This window comes from Gobio gobio (genome assembly GCF_949357685.1).
Source record: "Gobio gobio genome assembly, chromosome: 16".
NCBI lineage: Eukaryota > Metazoa > Chordata > Actinopteri > Cypriniformes > Gobionidae > Gobio > Gobio gobio.
Genome location: NC_137109.1, coordinates 4,139,160 through 4,154,012, shown reverse-complemented (window position 1 = coordinate 4,154,012; position 14,853 = coordinate 4,139,160). Strand labels below are relative to the sequence as shown.

Genomic DNA, 14,853 nt, shown 5'->3' with positions numbered 1-14,853 from the left:
TTCAAACATGCATTACATACTGAAGAACATTAAAAATGATAATGAATATGTAATGATGTGCATATATTTATCAAAATGCTCCTCTCTAGAGTTCATTTTTCTGGCTGACCAACGAGTTTATGGGGTATGGCTTTTCTGAGGTAAATGTGACGTCACATGACAATGTTTACAAGCCGTATATTGTCGTCTTTCCGCGGTTGAAACACTGATTGAGCGATTACATGAGACATTATATGGATTGTAGTAAGTTGTCCTGTATCGTTAACACACTTTCAGATGTTCATTCATGTTTATTTGGCGCTGTAACTGCTATTAAAGCGGAGGAGAAGATGCTTCCCTTTAGCTGAGCCAGAGCGATCTCACGCTTTGGCGCCAAAACGGTATTTATGCTTATGAATTTCGTAATAAAATGGACGTAATTTGAATTCTGAGACTTTTTCATATCAATAGTAACAAAGCACAAAGATTAATATGCAATTTATTGGACGGGAGGCGTTCATTCGTGAACTGAAAACAGGATGACTAATCGATTCTTGGGATTAAAGAATCGATATCGGTTTGTAAAAAATGAGAATCGATATTTTTACCCAGCCATAATAATAACACCACACAATTGAGAAGAAAAAGTTGTTTGTGACAGGCCACGCTCTTCAATCTGTAGTTTGTTCTCTTGTTGAACCATTAAAACAATAAAGACTGCAATAGTTCATGTCTCTTTTCTCATTGGAAAACAGCAAATGCTTACTTTAGAGTAGGGAACATAATCTGAAGTAATAGTGCATTTATTAGTGAGAAATGTGCTTGTTACTTATTAACACATTGAGGGAATTATTATAGAACTGTGTTTTTGCAATGTCAGTGTTTATCAGCTAATGTAAATGTGTGTTGAAATGCCCATTCTATATTTATTTCATACTTATAAGCTGCACATTCACACAGTGTACTGGGAACTTATACAATACAACCTATTAGTTTGTTTTATTTTTAGCTAATTGAGACTGAAACAAGTATAAAGGGGCTATAAGCCAACAACAGCCAATAAAGGCCTTATAATAGCCAGTGCATAACTAGTCATTTACAAATGCAGTTATTAGTCATTAATTACTGTCTTATTTCTGATCCCTAAAATAAAGTGTTACCCAAAAAAACACAGTTTTCGCATTATCCAAAACTGTCTCTATCCTTGAGCCTTGAAGACGTCACCGTTATTGGTCGAGGTTGAGCTCTCTCTATCCTCTGATTCCCACCGTTCAGTCTCAGGAATACATCAATAATCACATTTGGACGCCTGGTTTGGGCATCAGGAAAGTCTGCTATTACCATTGACTCATTTCACTTCATTTGATTTGCAGTTTGATGACACACTGACACTTTCAGGTCATCCGCCTCATTTTGTGTAAACCTGCAGTTCTTCCAAAATGGCATCCATCCTAGTTTGAAGGTATGAAGGTGTGCAAACAACCCTTAAAATAGTTGTCTTGTTGTAGCAACGGATCTTGCTTTCTATTGCATGATTAGTCTTCCGCAGGTGTTGCTATCAGCTTGTTTCAGGAGCAACGGCCGACCAACAACAACTGAAGCGCTGGGGTGTAAATGCACAAAGGGAAACAGGTTAACAAGGGGGAGTGGCTGAGAGCAACACCTGGGGAAACTAATCATCATGAAGAACTACAAGACCGGAAATAACAGAAGTCCTCACACAGGCTGGGGTCATGACAATGAGACACGCCTGGAAAAGTACAGTAAATGTGCCATTTATGTTTAGTTAGAAAGTGTTGTGAACTTCAGTTGTTTCTTAAAGTAGAGACCAGGGGCCCGTTCTTCGTACCTCGCTAACTCAGGGACTAACTCAGTTAGCTGGATTTGATTGCTGATGATTTGGCATGATCTTGGATTGTTTGGTTCTTCGAGGCTCATCCTGGACTTGTTGTCATAGCAACAGCTCCGTGAGATTAAACCTGCTCGAGCGGCTTATTTCATGGAAACAGGATTAGATTCATCTTGAGGTGATGCTTAAAATCTGTCCCAGCCACTGCTACTTTATTACAAGAGTTCATTACTGAACCAGGGGCAATACTAATCATTTTAAATAATAATATAAAAATGTTATATTGTATATGTACATGAGAATGTATAATACTATAGACAGCCACTTGATTGAGCGATTTATTTGTGATGGAATAATTACTTTATATAATTTTGTTTTTATTGGTTTACACACATGTTGTACAGTTACTCTGAGCCGTGCATTAAGTGATCACGGATATTATGGGATGGCTTGATGCAGCGCAAGAGATGCAGATAATTTGATCTTGACCCATAAGAAACTTAAATGCTGTCACGTTACAAATCTGCTTCAAATTGAATTAAAAATTTTATTACAACATTAAAATAAAAATGTAACGGGTGTACAAATACTGTATAAAATCGTGAATATAAATAATTGGTAATCATGTTAAAAAAAAAAACATTTATCATTGATCTATTATAACTGTTTTGGTCGTTTGGCTGTTTCCTTATAAAGGTCCAGAAATTCGTGGGTTTTTTTTGTGTAATTTGTCAAGTTTTTTGCCAGGTGGTTTTTTTAATTATATGATGTCATTACGTTGCTGTCTTGACGCCAGCCAATCGCTGCACTGCTGATCGTGGTTTCGAGTATCGATGCGTCTGCCCTCTTCAGGGAACACAAGAACGCGCAGTGATCTTAGATCATTTAATCCAGATACTTTAATCCAATCCGCAAATTTGTTTGAAGAACCAAATTAGCCAGAGATCAGTTATCACGATTAACAGATCTGGGATCTGTCAAATCATCTCAGATGTAATAAGCGAGGTACGAAGAACGGGCCCCTGGTCTCTACTTCAAGAAACAACAGAAGTTCACAACAGATGGTGCCTTGTGACCCGGATGAAGTTCACAACACTCTTTTTGATTCTTTTAATTCGCAAAGTGAAAGCAAAATGATACAAAGATCTTTTGTACATTGTTCTAAGTATAGTCTCATTGTTAAGCAATGTTTTGGCTCAAGTATACATTATTTCTTTATAAAATATAAATCATTTTATTGGTGTCCCCTTATTTCAGGTCAAAAACTCTTGTGAAATAATGGTACATTCCAGTGACATCACTTCCAGGAAGTTACATCATCTCCGGACCAGGAGTCAACAGTTAAAACACAAGCAAGTTTCTCTCTCTCTCTCTTTTCTATAATGCTCTGTTTTTGATGATTTATGAGGTTTGACGGAGGGGGCAACATCAAAACGGTTGCTATTTTTCAAGTATAAATTTAAACAATTATTTATTTAATGTGATATCATTGAAAGGATATTACTTGTAGATTTTAAAGTGTACAACATGTGCTATTGTGCCTCTGGCCTATTAGCAAATTAGCTTGAAATGGTCAAACTGGTTACTTTTCTAGAGTAGCAGGTCTTTATGAACGACGTCATTTTGAACGAAATCAAGCCGAAACCAAGTTTGTTTTGGGAGTTCGACACAGCTTGCCTTCCGGAAGAGTTCGCTCCGGTGATGCATTGGGAGTTAAACTGCTCCCCAATGTCTTGACATTTCAAAAACAATCCAAATACGACATATTTTGGAGAAGCTTGTTTATTGTGAAGAGAAAGGACAGGAAGTTCAGAAGACCTACAGTTAGAGTTACTGAATCCCATTGGTTTATTCAAACTGATAATAAAAACACACACAGGTTTCTGCTTTAACTAAAAACTGCTTATCGATTATGGAAATAGATCCATAAACTGCGATTACACAAATATAGAGCTTTACTTAACCTTTAAGTAATGTGCATACATGATCATTATAGCAGGAAGTGTTCAGAAACTCTGAATATATATATATACTTAGCATAAAAGCCCAATAATGAACGTGAGTGTGTGCTAGTCACCTGAGTAATTAACATCTACGGCAAACATCTTGTCGTATAAAAGTATGGAAAGAGTAGAAAAGAGACGCCTCAAACATCCTCAGGTCTTCCGTACTCCTGCGCTCCTCCTCTACTTCTGTGGGCCGGGGGTTTTGGAGTACTGGATGGTGTCCAGAGCGGACCCGATGTCGAAGTTCTTGGCATGGAGCAGTCTGGTTAGCCACCCGGCCTCATCGGTGAAGCCCATGGACAGCATCTGAGAGAGCGACTCCACCAGTCTGGGGTCTGCATCTGAGGGAGGGAGGGCACACAAGTTAGGCTTCCTGGATTAACCCCCGGAGAGCTGGGCTTTGTGCCCAATGGAGACGCACTGTACCTTGGGGAAGGTGTGGGTATAGAGCGGCCTCGCGCAGACCAGTGGGACCCGGTGTGCTGGTGGCGGTGCTCAGTGGGGTGGGAAGATCTGCCCCGTCCTGCTCCAGCCTGAGGGACTGCAGCTCTCCTGTGGAGGGGTCCACCTCTTTAGAGCTGAGGTGAGTCCACTCCTCATCACTGCCTTGGTCTTTCTGCACAACAATAGAAGGACTGCATGTTAGCAGGACGTGTGGGCTTGAATGTGCCTAATGTGGCGTTCACACAGGACGCGATTGACGCAAAATCGCGCTATTCGCGCAAAGTTGGACGCTTGAACAGTTTGAGTTTACTCGCTTCATTCGACATTCACTTCACAACAGACGTGATTCTCCTCATGGGCTTCAGCCAGCGGCTCGTCTTGTAGAGAAATGGCTGACATGGGCTGTGATTACACGTCTTTTTTGATCAAATCTACTGTTAATGTGTGACCAAACGTAGTTTTAGGACTTTTTCAGGCGATAATGTAGTTGTTTAAAGCTCAAATCTGTGGTTTGTTTATAAAGAGAGCGCCTATTTGAACATGTGATCTGGCGTTTTCAGAGTTGTGAGCTCCAGTGGATCAGCGGCGCTCATTAACCCGGTGAGAGTAACCTTTCCTCAGCCAGTTCTTCTGCCGCTGCTCTGATGTCTCTGTGGCGGCTCCAGATATAATTCGTCTTGTGATGATGTAACGGCCGATCTTTGCTCTCATGGATCTATAATTTGTTCCCTGGCGAATCGTTTAGTCTGAGGGCAAAGTGAAGTTTCATTACTTTTTTATTTTTAGGCTATTTAACCTTACGTTACCGTTGTAGCCGACTAGCTCTGACTTTGAATGTTTGACTGAATTGTTTGCTTTATTTCATGTATAGTTTATTATACCTTTTACTTATACTTTTGTATTATTGATCAAACATAAACTTGCATTTAACAAAAAGAGACTGAGTTGTGTTTCATGTCATTTAATGTTATCACAGTGTCTGAACCAGATATTAATATACAGATTTTCTCCTCATTGTTGTCACTACTAGAGCAAGCTCCTGATTGGTTAACGCAGCGCGAATATCCGCCAAAGTTCAGATTTTTTAACTTGAGCGATTTGCGCGAATCACGCGTTCAAAATGCTCAATTCGCGTCATTTGTGCAAATCGCGCCGCCTCATTTGTGCGAATCGCGCCGCAGAAAACCATTTCGCGTCTTTGCATTGACTTAACATGTAAATCACTTGCGCGAATCGCGTCCGGTGTGAACGCACCATAATGCTGCGTTCACACCAAACGCGAATAGAGCGGCTGGCGCGAGTGATTTCAGTGGAAAGGCGCGTTGACGCGCGTCTGGAGGTCCCGCGGCGCGAAGGACGCGAATCCGCCTCATTCACGCGTCCAGTTCAATACGCGCATTACACGCGAGTGGTGCTTTTGTGCATTCACGCGTTTTAAGCGAATTTGCGTCTGACGCCTGAGTTGAACATTTTTAACTTTGGCGTCAATTCGCGCCGTGTTAACCAATCAGGAGCCTGCTCGCTGCGGTCACGTGGTAAAGTGATGTGATGAGAAACCCTGCATAATTTAAAAGTACTACTATTGTGTCACAAAATGTATGTTTAAGAGTCTTTTCAGGTGAGAATGTAGTTGTTTAAAGCTCAAATCTGTGGTTTATTTATAAAGAGAGCACCTATTTTAAAATAATAATCTTGTGTTTTTGGAGTTGTGAGCTCCAGTGGATCACCGGGCGCTCAGCGCTTATTAACCCCAGCGAGAGCAGCCTTTCCTCGGCCAGTCCTTCTGCCGTCTGCCGCTGGCTCTGATGTCCTGTAGTGGCTCGTCTTGTGTGGATCTAACGGCCGATCTTTGGTGTCATGAATCTATAATTTGTTGTCTGCCTAATCATTTTGACTGAGGGCAAAGAGAAGTTTCATAACAATTTTTTTTTAGGATATTTAAATACACATGCAGTGAAGATAATTGTATGAGTTGCCTGGACCACATTTGTGTGGCTATTAATGTTTAATATATATTTTTAATGAAAATGAAAAGAGGCAGAGTGGTGTTTTATGACATATTTCTCCTGGAGCGCCTTGAATGCGCGTCAATTTCGCTTCAAACGCTTGATTTCTACGCGCGTCTGTGGAGTATGGATTCAAAATGTTCACGCGTCAAACTAGGCGCGGTAGACTCGATTTTGACGCTCTATTCGCGTTTGGTGTGAATGCAGCATTAGTATCTTATGATCAGGCCTTCCAGAACTGCTTAGGTATGGATTACCTTTGCTCCCTCACTGATGCTCTCCTCTGTGACCTGACTTCCTGGACCTGAGCCTCTGGAGAGCAGCCCTACAGAGCCACTGTCACTCCGAGCGCTGGATGGTCCACTGGAGGCCGGAGGGGTTGGTGTAACTTTGGCCCGCTTCCCCTCATGCTCAACGTCGATGTCCACATCTATGCCTGCAAAGGAAGAAGCATTTGTAGCCAACATGCCAATCAAAGAAGTAGCAGGACGGTCTGATAAAACCACAAATGCTTGGTAATAAACCCAAGCAGGGACTTACCAAGTGGGCTCAACATGGCCGCCACTTCCTCTCCAATGTTCTTCAGGTACTCCATATTAGCCTGGGAAGAGGCACCTGTGGACAAACACATGGGACTGTTAGTCTACAGCATTGCAACGATAGTTTAGAGCTTAAGATATGCGTCATCCACTCAGATTTCACATAAATGGGACAATGGCTGCGCCCATTCAGGCGATGACTATGCGGATTTGGTGATAGCTAAGCAAATGTGACCCTGGACCACAAAACCAGAGATTTGAAATTGAGATCATCTATAAACAAGCTTTCCATTGATGTGTGGTTTGTTAGGACAATATTTGAGAATCTGAGGGTGCAAAAACATCTAAATATTGAGGAAAATCTCCTTTAAATTGGTCCAAATGAAGTCCTTAGCCATGCAGATTACTACTAATAATTCATTTATGATCAGTGTTGGGGAAAGTTACTTTGAAAAGTAATGCATTACAATATTGCGTTACTCCCTTAAAAAGTAACTAATTGAGTTACTTAGTTACTTTTTAAGAAAAGTAATGCATTACGTTACTTTTGCGTTACTTTTTCTCACCTGTTTTTTTTTTATAATATAAAAAGTTATATTTTTGTGCAACGGTAAAGACCTCTTCATACCAAAATTGAAATAATAAGTAAAAATGCAAATTCCCGCATGAACAGTAGAGGGTGCAGCTCTGCTGCCATTCTGGATAATGGTAGAATAGGACGCAGGAGAAAAAAAAGTTACCAATAAAAACAAAATCTAGTAATTTTCATCATCAAAGGTCAGCAGCAAGACATTTAATTAAATATAAAGGTAGATTATGCATAAAAATAGCTGTTTTATTTAACATTTAATTATTGGAGGTTTGCATAGTACTCTGATTTTGCATTTGACTGATTTTATTCATTTTGAGGAGAACAGAATTTTTACTGTGCAAGTGAGAAAAATTAATGCTCACATTTAGTCTAGACCTACAATAACCATCATGTTCACACACACACCTCTGCACTAACTCTCAACATGGGGGCAGGAGAGCTGTCAGTCAAATGAATGTGAAAAAGTAACTTGCATTACTTTTTTAAAAAAGTAACTCAGATATTTTGTTGTAAATTTGAAAAGTAATGCGTTATTTTACTAGTTACTTGGAAAAAGTAATATTATTACGTAACTCAAGTTACTTGTAATGAGTTACCCCCAACACTGTTTATGATATGAAAATGAACAAAATATCTTCATGGAACATGATCGGAATATGCTAATGATTTTTGGCATAAAAGAAAAATGGATCATTTTGAACCATACAATGTATTTTTGGCCCCAAATTGCCCCAAAATTGACTGGTTTTGTGCTCCAGGGTCACAAATGTATAATTCCTAATTCCTGGAGAGTCCAGATCCATCAGGTTTGTAATGAGCCTCCGGACACAGCCATTGTTATATTTCCGGCTACTTTTGATAGCATCTCACCGTCTGTGTTCTCAGGAGCTTCCTGGTTCTGCTGGTCTCCGGACGGATCTGGCTGAGCCTGGTTTTGGGCCTGAGCTTGAGCATGAGCCTGGTTATTTGCCCACATGCAGTGTCTCATCTTACGCCACAACTTCCCACGGGGGAGCCACTGCACACAAAAGCTTTGGTTTAATCAGAGCGGTCACACATTCACTAGTGATGCACCGATCATGATTTTACATGGCCGATTCCGATACCGATTTTTTTCAATAAAACTAGCCGATTCCGATACCGATTTCCGATTTCTTTTCTTTTTTTTACACAATAAAAGAATGAAAGTATACATGAACAAGATGTCTATTTGGTATTTAACAGGCTAAATTGGCTTTTGGCTAATGAAAACAAGTCCGCAATCTGAAATTAACGTGAAATTGAATTGGAAATGAAAAGGCTGAAAGGGGAAATTAAAGGCAACAACTGCATATTCTGCAATCCAAACAAAGATGTTACTTAAATCAGCATTTGTTTTTAAAGTCAGTGTAAAGAAAAAAATTCTTTACCAGTGAAATTAAATAAAACCAAAGTATATAATGGTTCCAAAATGTTAAATCAAATAATGTTTAGTGCAACGAAAAAAACTAAGATGCTACAGCAGGTGCTTTTTAAATCAAATTAAGTCAATGTAATTTTAAGGTAAAATATAAATGATCATCCTATAGGCTACAGAACTGATGGTATTTCATTTCAAAAGTGCATGCATGTTCTTCTTTAGGCTACAAAAAGAAGTATTTCGGCTTTGTCACAAGTTAGTCTGTTTCGTTCTCATCCGATCCAACACGTGAGAAGCTGAGCTGAACAAACGCTCACTATCTGCGCTTGTGCAGGGCGGAGATATCAGCTCGCGCAACTTCAGCTCGCGCAGGAAAACGGCTCTTCATTCCCTTCAGCGTATCTCATCTCTTCCCTCAGTTCTCCAGTTTCTGTTTGTAACACAGTGACATGTGACATGTGACATGTTCGTGTTCGCGAATGATTGCAATATAGGCGTATGTGCACGCGGGCGCACTTCCGGAAAAATCGGCAGAAAAATACAAAGAAAACCGGTTGCCGATCGCGCGCTAGAAGCAAAAACCGGCCGGTTCCGGTTTTTGGCCGGTCAACCGGTGCATCCCTAACATTCACATCATGTGTTAAAACCTCACCTCGCACATGCTGGCCATGGGGTGGAAGATGGGCAGGAGAGCGTGCTCCTTGTGGAGGCCTGCGCCCTGGCAGGAGGAGCACAAGTCGTAATTGGGGCAGACGGTGCACTTGAAGCGAGTTCCAGCCACCGGCCCTTCGCACCCGTCACAGGTCACCCCAGGGTGCACCATTGGAGGATGATGAGGGTGAGGGTGAGGCCCCATGTGAGCGGGTCCCGGGGGCCCCATTGGAGGTGGACCCATGTGATTGGGTCCAGGAGGGGGAAAGTGGGGCCCGGCGAATGAGAACCCAGGGAACCCATGAGGCGAGGCATCACGTTTGTGCTCCTTCCTTTCTGAAAAGGGGAAGAAATATGACAGGATTGTTATTAATTGGAGACATTTAAGGGTCTAGTGTGGTCAAATTCCTCTCAGATTAATACATTTCTCTTAGCATTCTTTGAATTTAAAGTCATCATCATACACTTTTCCCACCAGAAGAGCTTATAATCAATTGTACATATCATCTAAGTGCAGACTTTATAGTATTCTAGGCCTCGAATGCCAAGAATAAGTCATTGCAGAAACGCTGTGCGTCTCATATTTCAGGCTGTTAGTATATAATCATAGGGACAATGGAGGAGAGAGATCAAATTGTACTACCTTACACACCATGGATGTCATATCTTTGTTTTTTATTATTATTATTATTATTATTAAGGCCTTTGGACCCTGTCATTGACCCATAAAATCATGGATGTCCAAGATGATCAAAACACGTACTAAAGGCCCCATACATAGAATGTAATATATCCTTGTTGGTATCATACACTTCTTAAATAGTTAATGATATAGGGAGTATATATATAATTAAACAAAATAATTAAAGACTGGTAGTGTAACCATCAGGTAAAAAGGAAGTATTTTACTTGAAAACACCCGTGTACCCATTTTTTAAAACAAAGAAATCACTCATTTTTGGAATCATGACTAATTAAATTTCTTGCAATTACAAAATTTGACCTGAACTAATAAAGCCCTTTAGTATTCTAGGCCTCGAATGCCAAGAATAAGTCATTGCAGAAACGCTGTGCGTCTCATATTTGGCCAGGCTGTTAGTATATAATCATAGGGACAATGGATGAGAGAGATTAAAATGCATACCTTGGATGTCATATCTTTGTTTTTTATTATTATTGAGGCCTTTAGACTAAAAAAAATAATTGACCCATATAATCATAGATGTCCAAGATGATCAAAACATATACTAAGTGCCCCATACATACTCTTCTTAATACATGTATATGATATACAGGGTGTTTATATACAATTTAACAAAATAATTAAAGCCAGGGAGTGTAACAAATCAGGTAAAAAGGAAGTATTTTCCTTGAACACACGCGTGTACCCATTTTTTAAAACAAAGAAATTACCCAAAATGACCAAATTTGAGCCTTTTCCTAAAACACCTACTTTTCCACTAACATCCACAGACTTTGACACGTGGGTTACGTCACTCAGAGCTCAAAGTACAGTAGGTGAAGACGAGTGACGCAACTGACACCGCTAGGGTCAATGACGACATGAAGAATGCAGAACGTCCAGATTACACCCCTACTAAATACTGTAATACGCACTTCTCTAATGCTCGTGAGGTAGGGCTGTCCCTTTATAGTCGTCGAGGGGGCTTAGTCAGGCAAGTCTGAGTTAGTGTGTTAGCCGCCGGGGAACACAAACCTGCACAGGACAAGGTCGGACAGATCGATAACACGCTGGTAATCACGTCAGGCAGGACAGCCAAGCGCTTGCCCTTTCATTCAACAACATCAGACGTGGCTTATTTGAAACATGATAGCAGCTTAACATTAGTCGCTTAACATGGCCGCTCGCGCTGACATTAATGTTCACCTTGATCATGTGCGCTATTATTAGCGGAGTGAAACTGATCAAATGTGTGTTTTTTGGCAACTGCCGCGTAAGTGCATATAATGTGAACAATACAAACATATAGTGTGTGTGTGTGTTGTTGCCAATCAGCGCGTAAGTGCATATAATGTGTAAACAACACGAACATATAGTGTGTGTGTGTGTGTGTGTTTTGTTGGCAATCGGCACAAGTGCATATAATGTGAACAACAGAAACATATAGTGTGTGTGTGTGTTGTTGGCAATCGGCGCGTAAGTGCATATAATGTGTAAACAACACGAACATATAGTGTGTGTGTGTGTTGTTGCCAATCAGCGCGTAAGTGCATATAATGTGTAAACAACACGAACATATAGTGTGTGTGTGTGTGTGTGTGTTTTGTTGGCAATCGGCACAAGTGCATATAATGTGAACAACAGAAACATATAGTGTGTGTGTGTGTTGTTGCCAATCAACGCGTAAGTGCATATAATGTGTAAACAACACGAACATATAGTGTGTGTGTGTGTGTGTGTGTTTTGTTGGCAATCGGCACAAGTGCATATAATGTGAACAACAGAAACATATAGTGTGTGTGTGTGTTGTTGGCAATCGGCGCGTAAGTGCATATAATGTGTAAACAACACGAACATATAGTGTGTGTGTGTGTGTGTGTTTTGTTGGCAATCGGCACATAAGTGCATATAATGTAAACAACACAAACATATAGTGTGTGTGTGTTGTTGGCAATCGGCACATAAGTGCATATAACGTGAACAACACAAACATATAGTGTGTGTGTGTTTTGTCGGTAATCGGTACGCAAGTGCATATGATGTGAACAACACGAACATATAGTGTGTGTGTGTTGTTGGCAATCAGCGCATAAGTGCATATAATGTAAACAACACGAACATATAGTGTGTGTGTGTGTGTTGTTGGCAATCAGCGCGTAAGTGTATATAATGTAAACAACACGAACATATAGTGTGTGTGTGTGTGTGTGTGTGTGTGTGTGTGTGTGTGTGTGTGTGTGTTTTGTTGGCAATCGGCACATAAGTGCATATAACGTGAACAACACGAACATATAGTGTGTGTTTTGTTGGCAATCCGGTGTGTGTGTGTGTGTGTGTGTGTGTGTGTTTTGTTGGTAATCGGCACTTAAGTGCATATAATGTGAACAACACCAACATATAGTGTGTGTGTGTGTCTCTTTAGCTCCACCCACTGCACTATCGGTTCAGTGTTTCTGTCTTTTATAAATCTGATAAACTAAAGACTCTCTGGAGATATGAAGGATCAACACTACTATATAGACTCAAGACTAACACCAGACTGGCACAAACTGTGTGTTATGACCCTTTAAGTAATTAAATTAATATCATAAACATGCGACTAGTTGACTAATGGCTTAAATGAACAACTATTATTAATCTTCAGTTGACTTGAAGTTAGTTCTTATGAAGTAAGTTATTTTTGACACAGTCATACGGCTCTATATTTCCTGTTTATGGTTTTCTAGTCACATGACTGGCTTTGTGCAGTCTGATTTGGCTTTAGAGCTTTTTATTACGGTCTTACAGTTACACTACCTAGACATTGTTTTCAGAGACTGAATCAGGTTCATCATAGAAGTGTGTAATTGAGTTGTGAAAATGGTATTGAATCCGTTGGGATGATAGAAGAGTTGCAACAGATTCACTGTGGCTCTGAGGCAAATTGCACTGAGATCTATGTTCAATAATCAGATATGTAGACCTTACTCAGAGTCTGTTGTGTGTGACTTACGCTTGATGAAGAGCCGGAAGGTGTCGTCCTTCACCAGAGCCAAACCCATCATGAGCTCATCGTCAGAGGAGAAGGCGATCATGTCCCCGTCCTCATCTACAGAGAATAGAGTTTAAGTCACTATTATGGGCATCATGTTTTGATAACTCTGTACACACTCTGGATTTAAAATTCGTTTCAACAATCACATGACATGGTCAATAGCATTATAAATCCTCACAAAACTTTGTCAATAAGCAAAAACTAAAATTAAAAATGATATTTTGAAGATATTTATTTTCCTAAAAGTGACATGTTGTGTGTTTACAGTATTGCCACTTTGTGGAATCTCATTAAACTTCGGCTAGTTGAGTTAAACCGTCATGTTAAGGCATTAAAATTGAGAGATGACAATAATGCGTGTTTTAAACACAATATCTTACCTTTATAGTGCATTTGGAAGGGCGCAGCCCCGAGACCGACGAAAACATCGAGCACTTTTCTCTTCAAATACTCGAAACTTGTTGAGACATCCTGATCCACGGCGAAGCGACGGATCTCCTTGTTGCAGTCGTCCTTCCCGAGCAGGTAAGCTTTCACTGTCATCGACATCCTGGCGAGAAATATCGTCTTCAGTTGAGTCTCTGATGTGTTGCGCAGCAGAAAATACGCGTCTTGAGCACGAGCGTCAGCGCTGAGTGCGTGAGAATGCGTTTCCTACCTCAGCCTACAGTTCCGTATATAATCCTTGGACGTCATATGCAAATGAGCGCGAGCGATCAGCCAATCGTTGAGGCGAGCGCAGGTTTGGAGGCGTGTCCAAGCGCGTCTCTCAGGACAGAGTTCGTGTTGTGGTTGATCATGTGAGTCGGAATGGACGAGCTTCGGTGATCTGAGGAATGACATGGCAATATGTGAGGGAAATTCCCTCTGAATCACCAAACAATACAGCATCATCATGCTCACAACATATTAATAAACATACCTCATTCTCCACTCGTTCACTTTTACAAATGGTTTCTACATTTTTTTATAACTCGGGTCATTTTGAGACTGCGAATGCCACACAAACTTTCTCTAAAATAGCCATTCTCTGTTATGTAACAATATAAACAGGTTTTTCCACATGTATATATCCATTTATTGTAATATTTATATTGGTTATGTCAATCGGTTAAAATAAAATAACTCATGAATCGCACATTTAGCCTTTTTAATATTTTATATATTGTAATAATTTCATATGAATGTAGAAACAACTTAAAGTCAGTATATTTTTAATATTTGTATAATGGCATGTTTTTATGAATGAAGGCCTGATACTGAAACATTAATGATAGACATTCAATATTACAGTATCACTGAAAGCTATCAATTTCAACATTTAAACACCTTTTAATTTAAGTGAACTTAAAACAATCTTCACATAAACCCATTATAATGTCATATTTACCTGTGGACAATATACACAAATTTAATAAATGTATCAAACAGTCTGCATTAAATATAGATTAATCCTCATTAAAGCAACAGTTTTCTCTGTTCCCGTTCTTCTGTGATGAACATTAAAGGTGCAGTGTGTAATATTTATGACAGAAATGCTATATAATACACATAACTATGTTTTCAGTGGAGTATAAAGACCATTATGTGTTTATTACCTCAGAATGAGGCGTCTCTATCTACACACACCGCGGGTACAGTGAAGCCGCCATTTTGTGCCGCCATGTTTCTA

At 40.0% G+C, this 14,853-nt stretch overlaps 1 protein-coding gene across 1 annotated transcript; it reads right to left on the bottom strand.

Moving 5' to 3' along the window:
- Positions 1-3,597: 3,597 nt before the first annotated feature.
- Positions 3,598-14,012, bottom strand: sqstm1 (sequestosome 1). The gene is made up of 8 exons (XM_079838941.1): positions 13,562-14,012; positions 13,140-13,235; positions 9,467-9,801; positions 8,286-8,433; positions 6,825-6,899; positions 6,542-6,720; positions 4,261-4,450; positions 3,598-4,175 (listed from the first exon to the last, which is right to left on the bottom strand). Exons 1-8 carry the CDS (start codon positions 13,728-13,730, stop codon positions 4,015-4,017), a joined length of 1,353 nt encoding a protein of 450 aa, XP_079695067.1. The 5' UTR covers positions 13,731-14,012; the 3' UTR covers positions 3,598-4,014.
- Between the last annotated feature and the right edge of the window lie 841 nt (positions 14,013-14,853).